This window comes from Cynocephalus volans, chromosome 9 (genome assembly GCF_027409185.1).
Source record: "Cynocephalus volans isolate mCynVol1 chromosome 9, mCynVol1.pri, whole genome shotgun sequence".
Lineage (NCBI taxonomy): Eukaryota > Metazoa > Chordata > Mammalia > Dermoptera > Cynocephalidae > Cynocephalus > Cynocephalus volans.
The window spans coordinates 71,702,555-71,727,833 of NC_084468.1; the positions used below are offsets into that span (position 1 = coordinate 71,702,555).

The 25,279-nt window shown below is 36.7% G+C and overlaps 2 protein-coding genes across 5 annotated transcripts; one reads left to right on the plus strand and one right to left on the minus strand.

Moving 5' to 3' along the window:
* Nucleotides 1-91: 91 nt before the first annotated feature.
* On the plus strand, nt 92-17,622 carry MRPS18C (mitochondrial ribosomal protein S18C). 3 transcript variants are annotated; one of them, XM_063108418.1, is made up of 7 exons: nt 92-281; nt 940-995; nt 2,686-2,769; nt 4,225-4,282; nt 4,813-4,872; nt 4,955-5,065; nt 17,535-17,622. In XM_063108418.1, exons 1-6 carry the CDS (start codon nt 182-184, stop codon nt 5,029-5,031), a joined length of 435 nt encoding a protein of 144 aa, XP_062964488.1. In that variant the 5' UTR covers nt 92-181; the 3' UTR covers nt 5,032-5,065; nt 17,535-17,622. The 3 variants fall into 3 exon arrangements, with proteins under 3 accessions (XP_062964488.1, XP_062964487.1, XP_062964489.1); XM_063108417.1 differs by lacking the exon at nt 17,535-17,622 and adding an exon at nt 14,117-16,715; XM_063108419.1 differs by lacking the exon at nt 17,535-17,622 and having other exon boundaries at nt 4,955-5,069.
* Nucleotides 7,092-24,389, minus strand: ABRAXAS1 (abraxas 1, BRCA1 A complex subunit). 2 transcript variants are annotated; one of them, XM_063108416.1, is made up of 9 exons: nt 24,251-24,389; nt 21,935-22,025; nt 18,977-19,013; nt 14,282-14,348; nt 12,727-12,920; nt 11,900-12,007; nt 10,798-10,882; nt 8,321-8,435; nt 7,092-7,938 (listed from the first exon to the last, which is right to left on the minus strand). In XM_063108416.1, exons 1-9 carry the CDS (start codon nt 24,335-24,337, stop codon nt 7,505-7,507), a joined length of 1,218 nt encoding a protein of 405 aa, XP_062964486.1. In that variant the 5' UTR covers nt 24,338-24,389; the 3' UTR covers nt 7,092-7,504. The 2 variants fall into 2 exon arrangements, with proteins under 2 accessions (XP_062964486.1, XP_062964485.1); XM_063108415.1 differs by having other exon boundaries at nt 11,900-12,019.
* Between the last annotated feature and the right edge of the window lie 890 nt (nt 24,390-25,279).

Consider the following 25,279-nt stretch of genomic DNA (forward strand, 5'->3'; position numbering starts at 1 on the left):
TGAGGACGAGAATGGAAAGATGCTGCGCAGGCGCATTGGAAACCCCACCTACACTTCAGCGTGTTACCGCGTTCGCCCACGGAACCTTTGACTGGAGTGCTCTGGCCCACAGAGGAAAACTCCGGAAGGGACCTGTCGGGACGATTTGGAAAGAGGAAAGGAAGAGTATGAATGAGGAACCATGGCAGCTATGGTTGCTGTTTGCGCTGGTCTAGGGAGGAAAACATTGACAAACTCGGTAGCGACTGCTGTCTGCCTCAAGGATCCCGGGAGTCACGCGGGTAAAGTCTCCATATACTACGCTCCACGGTAGCATTGCAGCCATTGCCTTAGCCCTAGTGGTCAGTGGAGTCGTCACTGCTAGGGAAACGACGCCGGTTTCTCCAAGAGGGGTGGAACTCTAATGACCCATGAGTAGTTCTAGTATTTTTGAGCTGAAAGGGACGTCAGGTGTCGTCCAGTCCATTCTTTTTAAATTTTTAAACATACGAAGGAAGTGTGGAGTGATTCTTAAAAAGAGAGCTACTTGCCTGAGATCTCCTGATAAACTTGTGAGATAGGGACATTTCCACAGTCAGCAGCAAATTACAGATGTCTAAGGCCTCAGATCACAGCGACATAGGCCTTCGAACCTATAATTTCTGCAATTTTATCTTCTCTGTGCTCTCTGGAGAGGTTCTGTTACTCATTTTCCTTTTGATATGACAGTGCCTTTCTGTTGTCTCTCCTGTGAGTATTTGCATTAAAATCTGCCCTTAACCATGGAGTGAAGCAAAAATGTCAGGAAGAGAGCAAATCTACCCCAAATCTAAATTAAAGTTTTATAACCAGTCATTTTGAGTATAATGAATATAAAAACTTTTCTATTGTGTCCCTTGATTCATCTTGCCTCCATAAAAATAAAAATCTTACTTTTATTGCTATTCTGTTTAATTGCAGTGCTGTGGAGAAGAGGTTGTTCACAATATAAACAGATAACCAGCAATGAGGACCTGGTAAGAATCTTTTTTTTTTTTTTTCCCTATTACTAAGGTATTTGTAAATATGATCAGAGTCCTATATTTTAGCTTTTTTTTTTTTTTTTTTTTAAAGATGACCGGTAAGGGGATCTTAACCCTTGACTTGGTGTTGTCAGCACCACACTCAGCCAGTGAGCGAACCTGCCATCCGTATATGGGATCTGAACCCGGGGCCTTGGTGTTATCAGCACCACACTCTCCCGAGTGAGCCACGGGCCGGCCCTATTTTAGCTATTTTAATAGTTTAGTTGTAGGACAAACAATTGAAATAATAGTCATTACTCTGAGTTTAAAAATAACTCAGTGATTGTAGTCACTTAAGTGAGTTCTGAATTAAGAGAATTCCTAGATTCCTAGGAAGCATGGCTTCTGTAATACCATATTTTTCTTCCTCATTCTTAAATTATTGGATATTTGATTTGGGAATTTAAAAAGTAGTTTTGGCACATGGAATATTTGTTGATAATGGAACAAAGAGATTGTACAAAGCTTAGCTATAGATTTGCCCTCTTCCCAATTTTGAGTTCACATTTTTCCTATCTTTGTCTTATTCATCACTTCTGGGGGGGCTGCCTTAATAAATAAGGGATCGAAATTGAAGTTTTACACCAGTATATTAAATACAGTTGTCGCTAATCTGTAGGTGTATTTTTGTGGGTTTAAAGTACTAGCATGGGCTTGTGTAGCATGTTTTCCTAGTACATGCAAAGATAATTTGTTTGACACTAATCACACCATACCAAGCACTTAGCACGGTGTTGAGAAGGAATATAGGCAGTCATTACATGTGAGCTGAATGTAAATTGGATTAAGAAAGTTTGAGGAATTGAAAAAAATGAAGGAACTTGTCTAGTCCTTCTGAATATCCATCTTGGTCAACTAATTCACACACCATAGTTTCTTGAGAGAGTAAAGGAAGTTTATTCTTTTTTTATGTCATAAATCTAACAATACTCTAATGAAGCTATGGATTCTTTCCATAGCAAAAGGCACACAGTTGCATATATTTGAAGTTTTGGATACAATTACAGGGGGTTATGAACTTCAAAGCTGTTTCTAGATTAAGAACCTCTATTCTGGACACAACCATACTGAGAGTAGGAGGGGGAGGCATCGTGACAGAAGCATGAGGCGGTAATGAAGACAGAAAAGCCAAAAAGGCTGACACAAACTTATGTAGCCGTTTGGGGCCATAAAATTGAAGTCAACCTTTTATTACAGTAAGCTACGCGGCATCATTATCTATTTATATAATAAAAATAGTGATAAAACACCTGATAGAGAAATATGGGGATGGATAAGCTATTCAGGGGATTATACTAATTTAAGAATATATGCTATCTTGTGCTGTATAAATTTTTCTTAATTTAAATCTAAATTAAAATTTTTTAGCCGTCTACAATCTGGGCAAAGCATTTGAGCTGAGAGTCACTTTCTTATCAGACTTCAATTTTTTTTCTCCCCAAACCCTTTTATTCTACAGAATTGTACTTTGAATCCTCTGTGAGTTAATTCCTTCTTAGCCAAACTGAAACAAAATTGCTTGTACATAATATGTACACACTAAAAAAGATACAGCTAATCCTTTGGATGGATTTGAAGGTAGTAACTTTAATTTTTTAAATTCAGAATTAACACATATCAGACTTTTCTGTCTTTATCCTAGCCCGTTCCAATGGAAAATCCTTATAAGGAGCCTCTCAAGAAATGTGTCTTGTGTGGAAAACGTGTAGATTATAAGAACGTGCAGGTGAGATCTGATTTCACTTCACTATGATTCTTGATTTTAGGATTTTGCTCCTTTGTTAGTTCTGCTTCAGTGAGAATCAAATCAGTTTTGTAGCAGGCTTTGTATAGAGGCAGCTGTTTTAGCAACTTCATAATTTCAAATCTGGTTATAATTCTATGTATGAGGTATCTCTGCTTTATTCAAATAAGAGCCTCTTGGCTCCCTCATTTACTATTATTTCAGCTCAGTGTTTCTCTTTTTTCCTCTGCTCCAAATGTCTTAACAGTAGCTCACTATGGCAGTGATTCTTAGCTGCAGGGGGAAGAGGGGAGCGTACTTCGGGAAAAGCTCCTCTGGTGAAGTTGATCTCACCTCACCACCCATGTTATTGCTTCAAATATTATTTTATCTCTTGTCTACCTCTCAGCAAATAAGTGGCAAATTTGAGAGGTGTGGAGTGAATGGTGTATACTGACAATAGTGTAAGGTGATAACTACCTTTGAGGGGGAGAAAAAACAGGAAATTATAAAAACACAACATAGTATGAAAATTGTGCAAAGTATCAAAAACAGTGCCTGGCACCTAGAATGTGTTAAAGAAGTATTTAAAGTAATAAAACATAAATTATAACAAATGGCCAATATATCTGTACCTTTTGAAGACCTTAATATAGTCTGACAGTTTATCTTCATGATTATGTAATAGCTTATCATGTTAGATGAAATATTTTAGAATTTGTTATAAGGAGCAATATTTTAGAAAGATATCTGTGGGAAAGTCAAGTAAACAGCTTTAGCACTGAAAGAATATGCTAATTAATCTGTTATTTAGGTGTATATAATATAGATGCTCCTTGACTTAAGATGGGGTTAGGTTCTGATAAATCCATTTTAAGTAGAAAATGTCATGTCAAAAATGCATTTAGTGCTGGCAACACAGCCAGAGTGTTTAATGTACAAGGGTTTGACTTATAATTTTTCAGCCTCATAATGGTGTGAAAATGATAAGCATTCAGTAGAAACTGAAACCTCTTCAAAAGTCCTTGACTTACAGTGGGGTTACGGGGTTATGTCTTGATAGACCCATTGTAAAGCCAAAAAAATCATAACTCGGAGACTCTCTGCATGGACTTTTTGACACACTGGACAGGAGATGTTTACGTTAGTTATTTAAAAGGGTGACTTAGGCTGGCTGATTAGCTCACTTGGTAAGAGCGTGATGCTAATAATACCAAGGACTAGGGTTCAATCCCTGTACCAACCAAGCTGCCAAAAAAAAAGGATGACTTGCTAATAGGATGAGCTAAATAATTTTTTTCTCATATTTTAAAGAAATTTATCTGAAATTTACTAATCTATGCATAACTTGAAGGTCATGTGTAAAGCATGATTGTTTTTTGAAATTTACATATGCAGGGTTGAATAACAAATGTATTAATATAAATTTTTTTCCCTTCAAATAAAACTCAAAAACAGCTTTTGTCCCAGTTTATTTCTCCATTTACTGGATGCATTTATGGAAGGCACCTAACAGGTATTTTGTTTTTTACTTAAACAATTGAAATGTAGATAAGAATTATATCAATCTACTTGTCATTTAAGAAAACTGGCAAATTTTCACATTGTGCTATAAATCACTATTAGACCAGATACCACAGGGACTGGATTTAGGTACTTTGAGAATGCCTCTTCTTTGGCCAAAATGCTTATTATTTTGCATATCTTCTTATGCTCAGAGTTACTACAGGCTGATGACATATAGAAAACTTGGGCTTAAAAAATTTGTGGTCTAGATGTTTTGGAGTATACTATGATCATTCCTGTACTGACACTTAAACTGGGTGTTGGTAAACTATGGCCCATAGGCCAAATCCAGCCTGTCTAATTTTTGTAGTTTTGTTTACATAGTGCATATGGTTGCTTAGTTTAGTTGTGACACAGACCCTAGGGCCACAAAGCCTAAAATATTTACTATTCTGGCCCTTAAAGAAATAATTGGGAAATTGTTGTATATTTTGAATATTTGCATGTTTATTAATAGGAAAGCACTTTTTTACTTTATAGGTCTTTGTGGGAAGAAACAGAAAGAAATCACAAAAGCAATTAAGAGAGCTCAAAAACTTGGTAAGACCACCTGAACAACTGAATTGGTTTAGTCAAGTTTGCTCATTATCTTTTGTGAAGAACTTTAATTATGTCTTTACAGGGTTTATGGCAGTTACGTACAAGGATCCTGCGTATCTCAACGACCCTAAAATTTGTAACGTCAAATATCGGGAATAAATTATGTGAGGCTACCACCAATAAATATTTTACAGTAAGTGGTTGTATGTTGCCAATATTGACTCAAACTAATCTTTGGGTAGAATAGTGTTTCAGGAGTGAGATCAGGAGTGAAGCTTTCCCTCCATACCAGGGAATGTTCATTAAACACATTGCTTATTTAAAATGTTAATGCTTTTTAAAAATATTAATACTCATTATATTTTGCACACCTTGAGTAAAAGTGGTACTGTATGATTGTTACTTATCTGTGGTCCCCAAATAGCTCATATAGTAATGTACGACTGATATTGGTTGGGACAGTAAATATGGAAAGGATGCTTTGTATTGGAATTCTGCTTTAGGCCTGGATTCTGTCTTACAGATTGGATGATTTTAGGGAAATGGGTATAGGATAATGGAATGCTTATATGATGTTCAAATCCCATGTGACTGGCTGTGGAGTTGAAATGTAAGTATGCCCAGTTAAGAGTGCGTCTTCTCTTTGTAAAGATGTTACATTGGGATGGATAGTGGTGCTGTCACAGGAGGACAAAACATTTATTCCTGGATTAGTATATCCTCAAACCTATAGCATCCTTTACAAAAAGCAATGATTCATAGATAATCTATTATTGGTCATCTTCTCTCATTCCAGAGATACAAGGAGTAGGGTTCAAACTGACAACCGTGATCCTTCTCTTTTTGCTCTGTGCAGTACCATAATTATGTTACCAGTAAGACAACCCCAGCAGAAGCTCATGATTTGCACAAACTGGTAGTATGTGGGTTCATAAACACCCCATAATTAGGTACATGTTAACACACATGTAGAAGACAAAATTTTTTGTCACTAGATATGATTTTCTCTACCAAATAATTTCTCTTGGAAGTAACAGATGGGAGAACAAAGGTCAGTCTGTGTTTAGCATTTCATCCAGTGAATGAAAGATGAAACATGGTGAAGGATTCATGTGATGTATACATTTCCTGGAAAAGTGTGTGGGAAAGACTTATAAATACATCTGCTCATACAGTAAACACTCTTTTAGCTAACTCCACTTCACCAACTCTCTGGATTAAGCTGGAACTTCATGTCCTCCCTAAAAATCATACTGAAAGGCATGATCTCTCCTACCTTCTGAATTCTGCACTGCCAAGAGTCAGCTGTTTTGTTCCCAGACCTGTCAGTTTTGTTATTGTACAGATGAAATATGAACATTAGGAAAGTTATTGTTATGAAAACTAAGTAAAGCTTTGGGAAGACTTGGTACAGATAGTTTAATATCTAATAAATACAGTTTTTACCTTTAAAAATAGTTGTCAAATTAGGTGTGGTAAGGACAAAGGGGTGGCAGGGTGCTGGGAATGGAAAAACCTGGTTGCATTTTGTACTTTCTTTGTTGCTTTGTAAGTTTATATAAATTCATCATTTTAAAGAAACCAAAACTGGGAAATGTAAAGGTTAAGTAATGAGACTATTTACACAGGAACTCTCCTCACTGGACTTAATGCAGAAAAGTTCCAGATCCTACACCAAATGGTTGGCACATTAACATACACTTTTGCTTTCTTTTAAAATAAAAACTTTTTGATAGACATTCCTATGTATGTATACATGTTTATATTATTTCTGACTGCCACTTTAACTGGCCTTTTCAGTTACTTGACCAGCTGCTGATCCTAACCACACTGGATTATCAGGCTTGTACTGTACTCAAAATTTTGGGTTCACTCACTTTTGTGCACAGGACTCTAGACTAGAGATAGATAGATTACTGTTTGTGCTGCATTATAGTTGTGTCATAATTAGGGCTGCGAGATTTAGCAAATAAAAACATAGGACACCCAGTTAAATTTGAACTTCAGATAATAATTTTTTATACTGTAAGTTTGTCCCAAATCTTGCATGGCATCCAGCATTTTATCTGGCAGCCCTAACCATAATGTACTTTTTTTTATCATTTAAGGAGAATTTTAATGACCTAGATAAAAAATAAATTTTCATATAAACTTTAGACTTCTTTCCACTTGGTGAAAATAAGGCTAGTATCTCTTCCAATTCTAAAGAATGCTGCACAAGTTTAAAATAATGCATCACTCAACAATTCAGTAAAAAGCGAAAAAATGGTTTTGATTTTAAAATAATAGCACCTAATTTTTGGGGGGTGGGGTGGGGTGGCTTGCCAGTATGGGAATCTGAACCCAGGACCTTGGTGTTACAAGGCTGTGCTCTAAGCAACTGACCAAACTGACCAGACCCATAAGCACCTGATATCTTAAAAGTACTTTATAAAATAAATGCACTAGAACTTGCAAACAGGTGAACAGTGGAAACAAATAATCTTATGTACATATCACTACGAATAGCTGAATATAGTAAAAACAAATGAACTTTTCTATGTATTATTTCAAGTAGCTGAACACAGTAAAAATAGAAATGTTTAGTTTTATCCTTCAGCCAAATAAAAAATGTCTTTTATGGTTAAAAGGATCAAAATGTGGGAGACTGTGGATATTCACCAAAACCCTTCATTTTCTCAATCTCTTCATCTGTTTCTGGGCTGCTTGCTGTAGATGCTTTGTCCTGGTTACTACAACCACTACCTATTTTAGATGGTTTGTTTTGTAGGTCTAGCAGCCGTGATTTCTTGCATTGCCATTCATCATCTGCATCTAAAGCTTTACGCTTCATCATCTGTAGTGTACTAGCTGGACTCACTTCGGGAACATCGGTGTATTCGACCATTAAGGTCAGGTTGTCTACCCCATCAAGATGGTGGTTGGTGTTACAGCTACTTTTAGAAATATGCCTATTTTTCAAAGAGATAACACATGAATGAAGAAATTCACAGTCTGGAAAAAAAGTCCGTAATGCTTGACAAAGAAAAATGTTCTCCTGAGGGTCTTTTTGGACATTCTTCTCTCCTAAACAAAACAAAGTAACAGTTCAACAGGTAATATTTGTTCTACAAAGCTTTTATAATTAGGTATTTGTTAATAAAGTCAAGAAGATTCTAACAATTATATCTATAGTAAGAACAGAATAAAGACATGCACAATGCAATTCTAGTTTATACGCCATGATACTCTAAGAGAAAAATTAAGTTATGTTCTTCAATATCAACAGTATTGCACAGATACTGTAGTATCATGTTCTTTGTTCAGTGGAATTTAAGAGTATTAACAAAATGACTATTAATCCTAAGACAGGCAAATTTACCATAGCACAGTTGGCTCATCCATAATTCAAATCATGAGAATTTTTTTTAAAGCACAGAAAGTAGTGATGTATTAACATTTTACTTACGTTCTGCTTGGATCTGTGCTCCTTTCCTTTTTTTAATTTCTTGTTTTAATCTGTTTACATCCGTTAGTAGTTTCTCTACTGCTCGCTCACTCTGTTCCACTTTTTTGCATACACTCTGCAAAATAAAATAATTTAAGGGCATAGATAAAATTCCAAGTTCTGTATTAAGAATCTATTCACAATTAAATAACATAAAGTCCTTGATGGTATATAATATCAAATGCTATTTGCCTTTTATATATGTTTATTTTGTTATTTTCTGGAGGACCTCTATGCAAGCAATTGCATGCTGCTTTGTAGGTTATATCATGCTTTTCAGATATATTAACTTCTCATTTATACGTAGTTTTATCATACTAGTTATTTCTTTGATAATACGCAGGAATAAACTGAAATATTTAACTTGCTTTGAAACAAAAAATACTGAGATGCATAGTTACTGCAAATATTTAACATTAAGAAACTTACAATAAATGAAAACAAAAACAAGTGACTATATTTTACTGTTAATGAAACTACTGAAGATTTTAATTCTATAAGAGACACTACTTTTGAAAAGCAAATTGGCCCTATGTGTCATCAGTTTTAAAAATATGAATGCTAACAACCTTTGACCCAGTAATTCCATTTTGGGACTATAACTTAAGTAAATAACAAAATTTTACATAAGATGTTCCTTAGTAAAATATCAAATCAAACATAACTAATGTAGGCAGTTTTAGTGGATACTTTTTACGACGTCTGCTCAGTTTATTCTTCACAAATTTGTTTTACCCTGACATACGAATTTGCCAGTAACCTCTATACCCACTTTCACCCTAGCTAACCCAGGTAAAACCAGTTAGATCCTCTCCAGGGAATTTGGAAATATTACCTAGCCAACTGGCAAGTCCTAATCTCTTAAAGAGATGAGATCTAAATGCAGGAGCTGTGGGCTGGCCATTCTCTTGTCTGCCAGTAGATGAAGAAACAGAAAGATTTGTAACATGCAGAGGAAAGCAATGTGCAGACGGGGAGACAAAGTTCTAGCAGCATTCCAATTCCTGGTTCCAATTCCATCCTGAAGCTCAGCTGCTTTCTGCCTACAGTTCCTGTGACATATATCTACATTCTCTACTTTAGCCTGAGTTAGCGTTTTTAACATAAAGGTTCTAATATACTATACTATGAAATATACTGCCATTAAAAATAAGAACATGAATCGACATGAAAAATGTTTAATGATATGTCAAAATTTAAAAAATCAGGCTGGCTGGTTAGCTCAGTCAAGAGAGCGCAGCCTTATAACACCAAGGTCACAGGTTCAGATCCACATACCGGCCAGCTGCCCAAAGGAAAAAAAAAATTATAAAAACCATGACACAAATTTATATGTTGCCATGACTGTTAACTATTTTTAAGTATGTATACATTGGGAGAAACTGGAGAATATGGCAAAGTAAAAATAATTGTTAAAATGGTAAGACTGGATGTTTCTATTTTCTAAAATTGCTATATTATCATTCATATTAAAAAGTAGTGTGTAAGATGTTTTAACCCTTTTTCTCTTAGTGTGTTCTATTGATGAATATGGTTGCCATGTACGCCTCAGATCTCTAACTTGGGGAAGCATAGTTGACTAACAGCCCCACTTTTGGATCCACCACTGTTTGCTCTTAAGCCATACCTCCTCTGGGTTGTTCCTAGGCAGTGACGGAGTACAGTGAGGGTGTTACTGTAAAGTCCATGCCTGCAGAACAACTTTGGGGCACTTTGCTCAAGGACTCCCCATCTGCCTAGCTGAACTTTCTTAGAATGGCACCGCAGTCTTGAGACTCTTCCTAACCAATCATCCTCCTATCCCCCTCTTCTCTCTCAGGGTCAGACTTGCACTGTGGTCTAAAGGCTCTTCCTGCCCGTTCTTGCTTACTCTCTTTTATCCTTCTCAGCCCCAATAAATCTTTTGTACTTCTAATCCCATCCTGATGTCTACTTCTCAAAGGACCTGAACTGACACAATGAGATAGAACTTAATACTGTGGTAGCTGTATTGTTCCCAAACATTTGCTTCACTCTTTATCCTGTAAAAGGATTATACATCACTGCTTATTGCATATGATGTGCTCTGGCAAATGAAATGTGAGTGGAAGTGACATTGCAGTTTTGAGCAAAGTTTTAAGGGCTGTTGTGAATTTCCACCAGCTTTTTTGCTCTTTTCCTTTTGCCATAAGAATATGTCCCAAAAAAGGGCTGCTTTTTCTGCCTGGATCCTGGAATTAAGGTGACATTTGGAACAGGGGTAGAGCTACAACTAAGACACAATGGAAGTGAGACTAAACCTTTGTTGTTGTGAGCCTCAGATTTTGGTCTTTGTTACTGCAGCAAAAGAAATACAATATAAAACTAATCAAAATGTCAGGTTATCCCTAAAAAATTTCAGTGATCAGTTTGGTATGAATTCCAGAAGCGTTCTTTAAGCATTTGATATGTTGACTTACCTTTAATTCCTCTTGTAATGAAGCATACATTTCATTTATCTTATGTACCTCCTTTAAAGATCCATCTTCTTTAAAAAACTCAGAGCTGTAAAAAAATTACCATTTCCTCAGGCAAATGTACAGAACTTATTTTAATGACAAGGTGAAAAACAAGGAGCAATGGAAGATTCTTTTTACTGGCTTTGTAGGGTCCATAATTTTGTCAACCTACTTGTATACGGCAAAACCAACCAGAAAACCTAACTTTATCTATCTTCACATTAGCAAACTTTTTAGCCTCGTAAGTACTATTGCCAAGTCTCCCCAAAAAAGGGGGGGGGAGGGTTAGGTAAAAATACATAAAATTTGAAGGAGGGAGGGGAAAAAGTTCTTTTTTTTTTTGGCAATGGGGACAGGAGTCAACTTTAAAATTATTTTACTGAATTTAAGTCACCATTAAATGAAAGAGGCACCATTATTTTATGATCCATAAAGAAAAAAAGCAATGTGAAGAAGGGGTGGTTTTATAAAACATCCCAATTTCAGAGAGAAATTAAAAAATGTACATCTTAGAATCAATGAAATATGGTATTCTGTTTCTACACTGCTAAGCAGTGTATTTTATAAGGACACAAAAATAAATAAAATCCAATCTCTTATCCTCATAAAGTTTACACTCTGGTAGGTATCCTATAGTACCAGTGTTGCTATTTTTAACATTATTCCCTTAATGATCACAAAAGAAGTTAAGCAGCCTATAATATGAGTGAGTCTTGGCTAAAGCCTGATTTTTGTCCAATACCCAGTCTAATTTCATGCCTTTAATCTGAACTGCTGCCTTAGAAAATTATAATTTTGAGGCTAGCTACTTATTCTAACCTAGAATAAATATGCTAAAATTTGCAGGACATGCAACAATCCCCCTCTCCCATCTTTTTTGTATCTTACAAGTAGACGAGTGTTAGAAGGAAGTATGGAGAAAGTAAAAAGTCTAGTTTATTTGAGTAATGTATTCATTAGTCAATTTTCCTTTCATTTGTATTCTATTGTTGTTTGTATAATGAGAAAATTTCAAAAAATGAATAGGAGTAAATTTAGTGGGAAAGCAATTGAGGAATCTTACCTGTGTTTTTTTACTGCTCGTCTAAAACCAGTGGATGTACAGGAACCTGATACAGTTTTATAACCCAGTTGTTCAGACATGCCCAGGTTGGCAACCACTAAAGGTATCCTATGAAAAAGTCTGATGAAATAAAATTTTAGAGTAGTCTACCTTTCCCCTACAAGATTAGAAAACAAACAGCCCCATTCATTACTGCTTACCTAAGATAGAATTTACTGACTTGAGACAACTGGCTTTTAAAAATTGTGAAGTGTGCATGGTATAAAATAATTGTGTAAAAAAAAATTTAATGACGATTTTAACTGATTAGTACATGTACAAAAAAGGCAGTATTAATGTTGAGATATAAATCTTCTGTGAATGATAAAATTAATCTTAGTTGGTACTCTTTCAACTAATTCTTATATTCTATGAAAATGTAGCTTATATAACCTGTGGGGAGTCCTTGTTAAATTCACTTTGGTGGGCCATCAGGAACTACCTTGCTTCTTTGCAGAAGTTATAGAAAAGCTATTTAAGTACCCAGGCTTATGTTCTACATTATATCCTTTATCAGTCAGTATCTAAAACAAATATTTTTTTCCTCCTTAAATTGTAAATAACAGCAAATCTTCAGTGCCAGAATACAAGTAATCAATCCACATGGGTCTTCTGGTTTTATCTGACCTTCAATTTCCCATCTATAATTAAGAGATGGTAAGAGCTACTTCAGAGGGTTAATGTGACAATATAATGCAATAAAATACTTGATAAGCTACAAAAATACTATAAAAATATTAAGCATATTTTTCTATTAGCTTAATAGCCAGTCACTGACCAACATTTACCCTTTTTGAGGTTTATATAAGGCATGTTCCAGCCGATGAGTAGAGCAGATTTCTGTTATTATACTTGGTGTTAATAGCAGAAAAACAAGTTCTTGGTTTGAAAGATGCTCCTGTAAGTTTTTGTGAAGCAGTCTCTCTCGAAATGTCATGATCTGATCTGAATGACGACGGAATTTATACCAACCTACTACACTCTGAAAAATACAGAAAAAAATCAGATATAACCTCAATGGTAACTGACTATTATATATCTTACTATTATAATTAAACAAAACCAACAACCTTAAAAACAGCTTTCTTAGTACTTAGAAAGATTTTGGGCACATATAAACAAAAAATACTTAGTCATATGCTTTACTTTTGTATAGTATGCAAGCTGACTTACAGTTAAATTACTTTCCTTTTGGTTAAAAGGCCAAAATTTTGACTAATACAGATTAAAGGGAGAAAAAATTCTTAACTTCTTCTAGTTTCTTTTATGGCATTTACTATCATACAATCTTAATCTTTAATCAAATTTAGATGAAAAAAATATCAATGCCACTGATTCACTTAATAGGCAATCACTTCCTGAAAACAAGTTAATTTCCTATATTGATACTTGGTTTGTTAAAAAAGTTAAGCTAAACTCTATAGCTTTTAAATAGGAGTGATATCACCTACTCCACAAAGTTGGCTTCAAGACTGAATATCTAGATCACAAGAAAGATTTTTTTTTGTAAACTGTAACAAGCTAAACAAATGTGGTGTCATTATTAAACCTTTTTTTTAACTGGAAAAATAATTTTCCTTTACTGAAAACTTAATTGTAACAAAGAGAAAACAACCACTTTGACTGCTTAGAGATCTGTGGTACTTTCGGCAACTAAATTTTATATTTGCACATTTAAATTGAGGAAATTAAAATTACTTCTGTTCTTTTTAAAACAAATACTTTTACCAGGTACATTTTTAAATACCTAAATGTCACTGGAAAAAAAGCTCAAGCATTTTCAACAAAGGATGTTTTTTTGACAGAAACTTCTTTTACTGAATCTACTTTTATTCTCAAATCAGGGATAAAAAATTTTAAGAGGAAAAAAATTGTGCTTTGGAAAAATTTTGTATTTGGGGGAAAAAATCCATTTTGATCATTCAGCAACTTTTAACTGAACACCAAGTATGCTGTGGACAATTCAATTAAGTGCTGTATAGGAAATCATCCCTGCAGTATAAAAAATAGTAACTGCAGCTAAGTCAAATAACAGGAATGGATTAAGTCTTATAATAAATGGTACTAGGAAGGGGTGTGGTGGAACTATAGAAGAGAGAGATCAGTGTTAATTAGAGTAGTCAAGGAAGCATGATAACAAGATTAATTAATACTTTTAATGACTGATTATGTTTTCAGAGCACCCCTATTGAATTTCTGGGAAGAACAAGCCTTTTCTTACCTGCTTTATGGGATACTGTGAAGACTAATACTGCTTAAAAGGTCTGTTTAAGTACTACACATTTTTAGGAGTTGAAAATAATGCATACAATACCAAAAAACAAAAGGTCAATCAGGGAGTACCTTTTTGACACTTGATAATATTTTCCTCAGTGCTTGTTCATTCACTTCACCTGAAGAATTATAAAAGCTGTAAAAGCCAAAATTAAAAGATATTTCAAATAAGCTAAAAATATGAATAATTTTATTAGCATTTCTAATTTTAGTTATTGCTAACTCAAACTACCCAACCAAAATCCATATACTTGCTTGCCTGACAAACTCCTAAAATAAATAGTAGAGAAAGTTCTCAAATTAACAGACTTAAAGTGGTAGAAACATGAAGTCCATAAGCAATGAAAAGGAAAGGTAAACTTGGGCATCACTTTTTTTTTTTTTAAACCTAAAACAAAACAGTAAACTATCCATTAAATACAGGTATTAGAAAGTAAGTTCATATAGCCAGTTCACAATTCATTCATAGTTTATTAAAATTTTTTAGAATATTGATACACACAAAAGAATGCATAATGCGAACAAATGACAAAAGGACAATTTATTCACTGCTACTTCCAAAAGCTACGTGTCTTGGGAGGTAGTAGGATTTTTTGGTGGGGAGAGGTATAGGTTTTGGTTTAGTTTGGTCTTTGTTCTGTAGCTGGAATGTCCAAGGTGTAAGAAGAATCAGAGATAATTCTAAAACACTCTGAAGCGTTTACTTCCAGCTTTCTTGCTCTTAAAATAAGAGACTGCAAATATTTCCTTCCTTCCTAGCAATTCACTGTGATCAATAATACTCTTTTCTATGACAGGGAAATGTTAAGCAAAACCTGCTACAAATAATATTCATTATAATAGGCTATTACTGATAATTCTAAAGTGTATACTGAAAAAAATTAGTTATATAAAACTGAGAAAATATACCCAAATAGGCAATATATATATTTTTAAGTTACAAGGACTTCATTAAAAATTTTCCATTAATGGATCCAATCAAGATGATGGAATAGATGGTCCGCAGCATCACTCTCTCCCACAAATCAACCAAATTTACAACTATAAAAATGTAACATCAGCCAAGCCAGGGCAGCTGGAGCTCAGGGGAAGAGAAGGAGAGACCTACGGAGTTCATGAAGGTGGGAAAAACCATGACAAGAGAAAGAAAAAGCTGCTCTGAGCATTTCGGGCTACGGCTGCTTTAAGGCTCGAGCTGACGAGTGCATGGAGCAGGAGCCGGCAGAAGCCACAGCTGTGCCCTTCAGATGGAGTTACTAGGAGGCAGCAAGAGAGAAGAGGGCCTTGGTGGCCCCCAGGACAGCAAGACCGCTAACAGGGTTCATGTGGACCCACGCAGGAGTGAGGAGCCAGAACAACTGAAAAAAGGGAGCCACTCAGAGGCTGGTGAGTCATCGCATGGGACCGGCGCAGAGCCCATCCCATGGGAAGTGTTTGCAGCACGGGCGGTGGGGGAGACGTGCCCACCAGGGGAACACTGGGACACAGCAAGGACAGCTGATCTGCCCCCCAGTCAGCACAGGACCACTCAGAAGAGACTGGTCAGGAATGCAGAATTGCATGGGGTGTAGTTTGATGAAAAAACTCAGGCCCAGATCAGAGATTCTACAGAACACAGATCCTCTAGGTCTCTGGAGAGCCGGAAGTACCTATAAGGTCAACCATTAAACCCTGAGCTGCATAAAAAGCCTTCCCGAGGGAAACAGCAGCAAAGTAGCAATTTAAACAACCACACAGGTCAAGTACTGGTTCCCACAGGAAGTTCCCCCCATGTTAGAAGCAAAGGACAAAAAATTAGTTCCGCCCAGGCACACCACCAGCACCTTGGGGCCTGCCTGGGAACTGGAGGCTTGAATCTGCGGACCGGACCCCAATCCCACTTCCAGGCAAACTGCACCAGTGCCTCAGGGCCAGCCTGGGGACCTCAAGCATGGAGAAGGGGACTGGAGCCCCCCCTCCCACAACCAGGCACACCACGCCAGCACCTTGGGGCCTGCCCAGGGACCCGAGGCAAGGAGAAGGGGATCAAACACACCCCACAACCAGGCATACCGCCAGTGCCAAGGAGCATGCCAAAAACAGCACCTCTACATGGGCGGCCCACCACAGCCATCACAATAATCATGGCTGCTGCAAAAGCGGCTAGACGCCACAGCCACCACCCAGACGGTCCGCCAACCACTGGAGTGCATTAACACAAGAAGAGTCACCAGCAGAGACAAAGAAAAGAAGGTGTCTCCTTCCACAAAACCCATTTCAGAGTGACAGAAGAAGCATCTGCTCTATGATAATATTGGTGGAACTGATCACATCTCTCAGCATTGGACAGATCATCTAGACAACAAGTTAAGAGAGTAACCATTATTCTTTCAGAAGGAGAGAAGAAATCTAGGGCAATTAGAGGGGGGAGGGGGAGAAGTTGGACAAGGGGCATAAAGAATAATTACGATTTGTAACAATATATATGCTAGTAATATTGATTTAATCAACATATCTCAATGTTCAACCCCCAAAATATGTATAATCAATTTTGATTCAATAAATAAAATAAATTTTAAAAAATTCCATTAAAAAATTTTAATGGGAAAATTGATAGAGTTCCACCTACCAAAGGGGGAGATATTAAGCTTATTAAACAGATCCTTCCATTTTACTTATTTGTAGTTCCGGTATGAAAACTCTAAATACAAGAATTTATTCCTGTATTCCTCTCTAGCATGGTTCACTTCTGACCTTCTCAAACTGGGACATAAAGCAATACACCAGTATGTATAAGAAGCCATAGGATAATGGTGTACAGCTTCTATAGAAGCCCTGATTTTATGTGAAGTTTTTGAGAAGACTGGGGTGGCATTTTCTGTAGGAATAGATATATTGTGCAGCAGAATTTATGTTAAGCTGCATAATTTTTAAAAAATTGACTAAGTTTTATGCTTCAATGGGCTGTTTCCCAGGTACTTCTCCCAGACTTGAGGTAATCAAATTTCAGTGGAAAAGTTTGAGAAGCAATGCAGGGTTGGCAAACTTTCTCTATAAAAGGCCAGATAGTAAGTACTTTAAGCTTTGCCAGCTACATCTGGTCTCCATTACATATTCTTCCTCCTCTTTCATTTTTTTTTTTTTTTTTTTACAACCCTTAAAAAATGCAGTAAATACTGTTTTATTGAGGGCCACGTGAAAACAGGTTATGGGGATCTATTTTGGAAACCTCTGTATTAGAGATAAAACTGGGTATATTAAAGCCTATCCAGCTCAGACTCCCAGAAGTGTGTATTAGAAGACTGTTTTTAACATACATGTTCGCCTATGTTATTTCTAACAGGGGAGAAACAGCGCAGTATGCTGTTGGAACAGAACTCAAGAAATCCTGATTCTTCTAGTTTTTGGCCCTGCCATTAACTACTTCTGTGGCTTTTATTAAGTAATGAACTTTTTAGGCCTATTTATTTTGCTGTTAAATAAAAATGAAGTGTGTAGTAACCTTCTGAATGAGTCATTTCAGATGGTTCTCCTTATCCTCCCCCCCACCCTCTAGAATCTTGTAAGAGCTAAAAGGCCCAGGCACAGGTTTCTCATCACTGGATTAGATATTTTTTTCAGTTCCAAGACTGTTATGTTGGTCTGATTATTACATAGTTGCCAAAATATACTGGATCAGTTTTCACTGTCCCTCTTAATCTCTTACTGGTCCTGAGGGTCCCCCAAGGAAGATCTTTTTATGAGTGTCCACTAAGAATGCCTCAGTCATCCAACAAATATTTTTGTATGTCCATTGAACATAAGGCAGTATAGGAGCTGTACCTTTTGCTGGCACAACAATTTAAGACCACACTAAGCCCTTTTTTCTCCTATCCCACAGACCTTTCTCACCTTAACCATATGCTCCACTGTAATTCTTAAACAACCTCAGAGATGTGTACACAGTATGACTGTAAGATAGTACTGCCGATTTTTCTCATGGGATTTATAAGAATCATAAAGCTATGATTTATATGAATCATAAAGGTATTTCATTAAAACTATACCATGTTATGGTTACATGATTACATGTACTTGCTTTGTGAAAATTCATTTGTGTTCTTTTCTACATGTATGCTATACTTCAATGAAAAGAAAAAAAAAATACCCAGTGTATTAGAATTAACAGTACTAATACTATCTGTAAGACTAACAGCACAAGCTTTTACCCTAAAAAAGCAATAAGAAACTATTGATAAGGAAAATAACTATAGATAAGGAAAATAACTGGTTAATGAGCAAAAGATAACACTAAAAACTATAAGTGAGGAAAGAGTTGCTAAAATAAACTAGAATAAAAGGGTAGAAAAAAGTGCTGCTATTGATGATGTATGAGAACATGTCACTCTCTGAGTTTATAATATGCAATGAGGTGAACGAGTACAACAAGGAAAAGCAAAACTCAAGGTAAACTGATTCCTGGGAGAGGCAATGAAGACCAGCTAAAGTAAGCAATATAAATATAGAAAAAGAACTATTAGACAGGGTTAACAATGTACAAGTAAAAGTATTTAAAAAACTCTTTCCATTTTATTTAGTATCACCATGTATAACTCATGACTAAGATTTCACTTGGGGCTGGCCAGTTACCTCAGTCGCTTAGAGTGCAGCCTTACAAGACCAACTTCATGGGTTTGGATCCCCAAACTGGCCAGCCACCCCCCAAAAAAGCCCCCAAAACATGATTTCACTTGCAGAGAATACTTTTCACATCACTTACTTGCCCCTACTAGTACTACTACTCACCTAAAAAGCTGATAGCATGGAATGTATTTCTGAATGTCTGGAAAAAAATAATTTTTAGTTATTACATTAATTAATAATCACCTGAATAACATACAATATTTGAACACTACTTTATGCCAGGAAGCACTTTATCATTGATTCTCATTTAATCTTCACAACAAACCTATGAGACAGATGCTATCATTCTTTTTTCCCCACCCCTTAGCTTCCCATTTTCCAAACCTACTTTCCCTTTCAAAGATAATGTTAACAGGCAAAGAGAGATTACGTGGCTTGTCCAAACTAGTGATAGGACCAAAATTCAAACCCAGAGCTGAACTTGAACCACAATGCTATAATCGCTCTAAATAATGGTTTAATAAGGGCAACACAGAAGATAAATTCAAAGTTACTACATTTTCATTGAGTTCTAAAAAGGTTATGCTCCAAATTTACCCAACTGATAAACAGTTGTTAAAGGGATTATTTTTTATTTTTAAGTAGCTGTTTCATAAAGGATTTGTCAGTGTTAACTACAGACTAAAGAAAACAAACAAGCAAAAAAAACAATGTCTCCTAAGAGGTGAGTTTTATTCTCCTGTCAATAGTAGTATTACAGCTAAATAAGAAAAGTGATTGTTCTCTTTAGACATTTTTCTTCTTGCAAGTGTATCTGTTGCCCAGATAGGAGAAATCCCTGTCTGAAAAAACACTAAATAGAAACAGTCTGTAACTGATAATTGGTAAAACATATTCTGGTGTACAGACCAGGGAAAGTATAAAAGTGATGAATATCTCATTAACTAAAGCAATGTAGTAATTTGTCAGTCTTGGATTTTGTCTGTTAGCCATCTGTGTTAAAAGTACATAATCCAACATTTTAAAATAAGTTACCTTAAAGTTTAGGACTGCCCCTAGCACAATGTAGTTACTCAATAAATGCCTCCTTAACTAAATTAAACCCCTTAAAATACGTTAGATAATTTGGGGGGCTTGCTAATTTCTTTTTTTTTTGATGGCTGGCTGGGACAGGGATCCAAACCCTTTGACCTTGGTGCTAATTTCAATTGAGAAAAAAATGCTCTAAGGGCTTGCTTTTAAAGCTCAAGTGTCTCAGCAGAAAAAACAAAATTACAAAGTAAAATTATAGACTGTATAAACCTATGTGTAACACGTGACAAAAGGCCAATTTCCTTAAGTAATGTTATAACTAATCAATAAAGGCAAGAAAGTCCAGTAGAAATGCAGTCAAAGAATGCAACAGACCTGTCCTTTTCAAAGAAAAAGGCCAAAAAGGTTAAAAACACAAAAATACTTAATCTCTTTGGTAATTAAGAAATGCAAACGAAAATGCTATTTTTTCACTTATCGAACTGGCAATGATTAAAAGATCTGATAATATCTAGTGATGGCAAGAGTATGAGGACTCAGGCACTTTTATATACTGTGGGGGAGCCTAAAGTGGTGTAACTTTTCCAAAAAGCAATCAGCTAGTCTACCTCTAGGAATTTGACTTTCAGATATACACTAGACAAAGGCACAAAGATATATGTACTAAATAAAATGTTCACTGTAATACTGTATTAACAAAAAAAATAGAAAATCTTTCATAGCTGATTAAAAAGTTATGGTATGCCCATACAATGGGATATATGCAGTCATTAGAAAGAATGACAAACTATACATGCAGATACTATTCTGCTAATTCTACTAATATCTTGGGAGATATTTATGCATGTATAATATGATCCCATTTTTATAAACAGAAAATATATTCATTTAGGCTGGCTGGTCACCTCACTTGGTTAGAGCATGGTGCTGAAAGCCCAAGGTCAAGGATTCAGGTCCCAGTACAGGCCAGCAGCCAAAAGGAGAAAAGGAAAAAAAAAAAAAAAATGTACATTTATATTTGTATTTTATGTGTATTGTAAATGAATTTTAAAAACCCCATGAAACTAACAGTGGTTGCCAATGAGGAGACTTATGAGAATTTAATTTTTTAATTTTCTATTATATATACTTTTATTCTTAACCTTTTAAAATGGCAAACAAAAAATGACATATAGTATGAGTATAAACTGATATAATCTTTCCAGAAAGCAATTTGCTAATGCAGATCAAAAATCTTAAAAATGTTCATACTCATGAAATAGTAGTGCTCTATCTAGGAATCTACAATAGATAAAGCCAAATATTATGTACAAGGATTTTCACTGTAGGTTAATTTATGATAATAAAAAACTATAAACAGCTGACTATAAATTATTTAAAGGACTGCTTAAATCTCAGTAAGGTCATAAAGTGGAATACAATGCAGTTATGAAAAATGATATTGTGGAGGATTATTTAACATGGGAAAATGGTCATAACAAATAAAAGTATGTCTTGATGCCAGACTTTTTATAAGGTACACCACCTATTTTGTTAAAAAATATACATATGCTAAGAAAAAACTTTATATGTTAGTAAATCAGAACACTCCCTAAATATTTTAAAGCTCCTCCCCTTTTTTTCCCCTGAAAGAACAGCTGCCATCAGCTCTGTTTTCACCACCCACTCCTTAAACCCTTTGCAATCTGGTAATTTCCTCATTACACTCCAGATATTACTGAAGGTTTTCAGTAATCTAATGATCTAATCAGTGAGTTTTTTCAGTTCTCATCTTCCAATTTTTCTGCACCATTTAACATTTTTGTAGAAACTGTTTTATCTTTTTCCTTGGTCTTTCTTTTGCTGGACCATCTTCCTGCCAGGAGCTGTTTCCCTGCAGTAATTTTATCTGCTTCCTACGTCTCATACTGTTTCTTGCTTTAAATCAGTACATGGCCATAATTTTAATTGAGGAATGAGTGCGATATATTCTTTTAGATCCTTTTAAAGATGCGTATATATTTTTTAACAATTTAAAAACAGTAATTTATGCTGGTCTCTTTCCACATAAATTATCAAAAATAGGAGACACAGAGATAAGTGACTCACCAATTGTATAAACAACTTCAACATCATCCATTTGGGAATCAGTAATGCTATTCTTGGCTTCACCTTTCATTTCTCCAAGGAGAAAACCTTCCTAAAAGGATAAAAATAAAAAGCAGTATATGGAATACACTGATAGAATTACTGTTCAGTCACTTAACTAACCAATACTTTCTGAGTGTTTTACAATGTACATTACCAGCTGGAGGATACATGAAAGATCTGAGGTTCTTCCAGTTTACTTGGGAACATGAACAGTTAAATAAAAAATGAGTGGAAGAGATTGTAAATACCAGTGTGGTTTTAAAAAGGAGAAAGATTAACATGTCCTGACATAATTGGAGAAGACCCTGTGGAGATGAGAATACAGCTGACTTTAAAGGGCTGGGCATCATTTGTGTAGGCAGAGTGTAGCACTTAGCACCTTTGGAAGCATAAAAGACTTAAAGACAAATGAACACACGATGTTTGAGGAAAGAGTAGAGCAGTCTGCCTTGGAACAGAAAGCTCCTATCTGTGAGTAGGAAATCAAAGACAAATAGGATAGAGCCAATATGGGAACATTCCGAATGACTAGCCACGGAGTGTACATTTAAAAGCACGCGTTTCTGGGAGTCAGTGGAGCTTCTAAGCTTGTAAATGACACAATGATCAGTGTTTTCAGATTAAACATTGTGCAAAATATGAAAGATTAAAGATTTAGAATTCAATTTCAGAATCTGCTTTCTAATAGGGATGCTGTGAGCCCAATTCTTTTAAAAATACAAGTATTTTGCCACAGCAGTGATGATTTCTTTGAATTTTGGAGAATGCAGTTATTTCTCTAGGTACATTTAAGACCCAATGTGCTTGACAGGCAATACCTCTTTGTGATTAGTTAATATTGTTCTCCCCACTCCCTTTTCATTAAGGAGAAAGAGCAGGAATATTTCCACAGTGTGAGTCTTTACTGGAATCAAGGGAGAAAAATACAGAACGTACACTTTTTCTTCATTTTGATACTCCCAAAGACAAACCATGAGAAAGAAAGGGGGGGGGGGACAATGCAAGGGCAACTATACCAAAACCACCCTTTTAAGGACTTTAGGAAAAAGATCTGAGAAAGAGGGACCTTTCTAATACTAAGGTACTTTCCAAGGAATAATTCTTTAAGCTCCAGAGGACTTAAGGACCCGTTCTGTTTATATTTACACTAAAGACATTCCAAAATAATTTCTGCAGCTACACACACAGTTAAAATTGCCATATATTTGCTCCTTGCCAGGTATTAACTTGTAAAGTTATTTTAAATTGTATACATAAAATATACTAATCCCAACCTTTATTAGGATTGTGCTAAAAAGCAATTTTGAATAAGACAAACCTTATATTTTAAAACGAACGGCAAACATTTAGCAGCAATTACTAGGCATTGTTCAGTATGGTATTCTCTAAACTATATTAGCATAGTAGGGAGGTGTATTTTAGATGCTTGTAATTTCTTTCAGCAAGTTACTAAGCACTCACTACATAACATTCCCCACGCTCAAAGTTTTAGTGTTTATTTCATAAAAACAAGAGTTTTAGAAAATAGGCACTGTATTTAAAAAAAACTACTTAACTTCTTAGCTTCATCCAGAGGTTCTGAACCGAGGCAATAGCATAAACGTTTAAATGAGGGTATATTTAATGTTTGAATTTTAACTGTAAGTATCAGAAAAGGGACTAGCTGAGGCCTTACATTTTTAACAAATTTTATACCAATGCAAACTAAACTCAGGTATCTTATATACCAAATGAAGCTTTTTCACCCACCAAGATCTGCCAAAGAATAGCCACTGGATGCAGCATCTGTTTTTACTCCCTTACCATCCCACCATTTCGAAAAACATGCACAGGCACTGCTCTGCGTGAAAAAGCCCACAGTCGTCTTTGCAAGAGATGCTTATAGTCAGGATAAACGGAAAGTTAGCCGGCGACCTCCCTAGACGCAGCGGGATTGGACAGGACACTAAGCGAGGCTTCCCTCCTTTCATGCCGAAGTTGGACCAGAAAAGGGGGCACCGATAAAAGGCGACTGGGGGCGTGTGGGACACTCGGGCCGGGGAAAGGAAATAAACAGAAGCTGGAAGACGGAGGGCTCATCCCGGGAAAGACTTCTGTGGGCAGGAGACACCTCAAGGACAGCTCAGGAGCGGAGAAGGCAGAACCGCGAGGGCAGAGGAGGCGCAACGGCGTCGGAGGAGCCGGCTGGCAGGAATCCCGGCAACCGCAGCGAGGAGAGGCCGAGCGGGGGGCCCTTCCGAGGGACGCCGGATCCCGCCCCGCCCCTCGGCTCACCATGTCCGAGTCCGTGTTGAGGTGCTGGAAGGAGAGCGCGCCGAGCACAAAGCCCGAGAGCACCGCCGACGTACTCTCGCCCTCCATCCTCTACCGCCCCAGCGGCCACCGCCGCCACAGCGATGAGCGATGGGACGAAGCCTGGGGGCCGGAACCTGACGAGGTGCCGCGGCGGGGCGGGGCCGGGCGGGACCGAGCGAGGAGGCGGGGCCTACGCCTGCGCATGAGCCGCGGCGCGACGTGGAGAGGGCGGGCCGGGGGACGCAGGCGCCTTCTGTTGGGGACGCAGAGGCGGGAAGGCTGAGGTGAGGCGGCCCTGCTCTTCCCTGATGGGCGCGCTGGGATCTGTCCCTCGCTTCTGCGGACGGCTTCGGCCTTAAAGCTGCTTGGTGCGAGAGCAGCTGCGGAGGACCACGGAGTGCGATTGGTCGCAGGCTGCTGCTGAGCGACCTGTGGCAGATGTGCAAAACTATCAAAACGAATACTGTTGACAGGGTCAATTTAAGACAATAATAGGTGCAAGAATAAAAGAACTGCTTAGCAACATTGTGGTACCACAGTGGATATGCCACGATTATAGTTTCCAAAAAGCGTTATACTAGCCTTCACCCGTCAAAACTTCTAGAATACTGATAACTGTTTTGGGGATTGTCTTTTCTAGAACTCTAGGTATGTCCCATGCGCGCGCGCGTGTGTGTTTGGTATGGTTCTTTTTTGTTTTTTGGTTGCTTGCTCTTAGAAAATTAAGGACTCAAGCTAATTTAAAGTATACATAGTTTTTTAAAAAAAAAAAAATCCCGACAGTTTAATAATAAGCATAATCACACTGTGCTGGATCATTTGATATAAATGGTAAGGTGGGTGTAAAGACCAGGGCTTGGCAAATACATTATACACTCATTTGTACTGGCCAACTGCCAAAAAAAAAAAAAAAAAAAAAAAAAAAAAAAAAAATCTCACATGCACAGATACGTAAAGCTGTGATTTTTCCTTCTTAATCTGTTTTAGCAATGGTTTTTAATGCAAGTC

Bases quoted from the DNA above. Each gene is read 5' to 3' on its own strand.
- MRPS18C (XM_063108418.1), top strand. From the start codon at position 182: ATGGCAGCTATGGTTGCTGTTTGCGCTGGTCTAGGGAGGAAAACATTG. The intron at 282-939 runs GTAAAGTCTCCA...GTTTAATTGCAG, and splicing joins GGATCCCGGGAGTCACGCGG to TGCTGTGGAGAAGAGGTTGT. The intron at 4,283-4,812 runs GTATTTTGTTTT...TTTACTTTATAG, and splicing joins TTATGGAAGGCACCTAACAG to GTCTTTGTGGGAAGAAACAG.
- ABRAXAS1 (XM_063108415.1), bottom strand. From the start codon at position 24,337: ATGGAGGGCGAGAGTACGTCGGCGGTGCTCTCGGGCTTTGTGCTCGGC. The intron at 8,436-10,797 runs GTAAGTCAACAT...TTTATTTTGCAG, and splicing joins CATTACAAGAGGAATTAAAG to AGTGTATGCAAAAAAGTGGA. The intron at 7,939-8,320 runs GTAAGTAAAATG...TGTTTTGTTTAG, and splicing joins AGCACAGATCCAAGCAGAAC to GAGAGAAGAATGTCCAAAAA.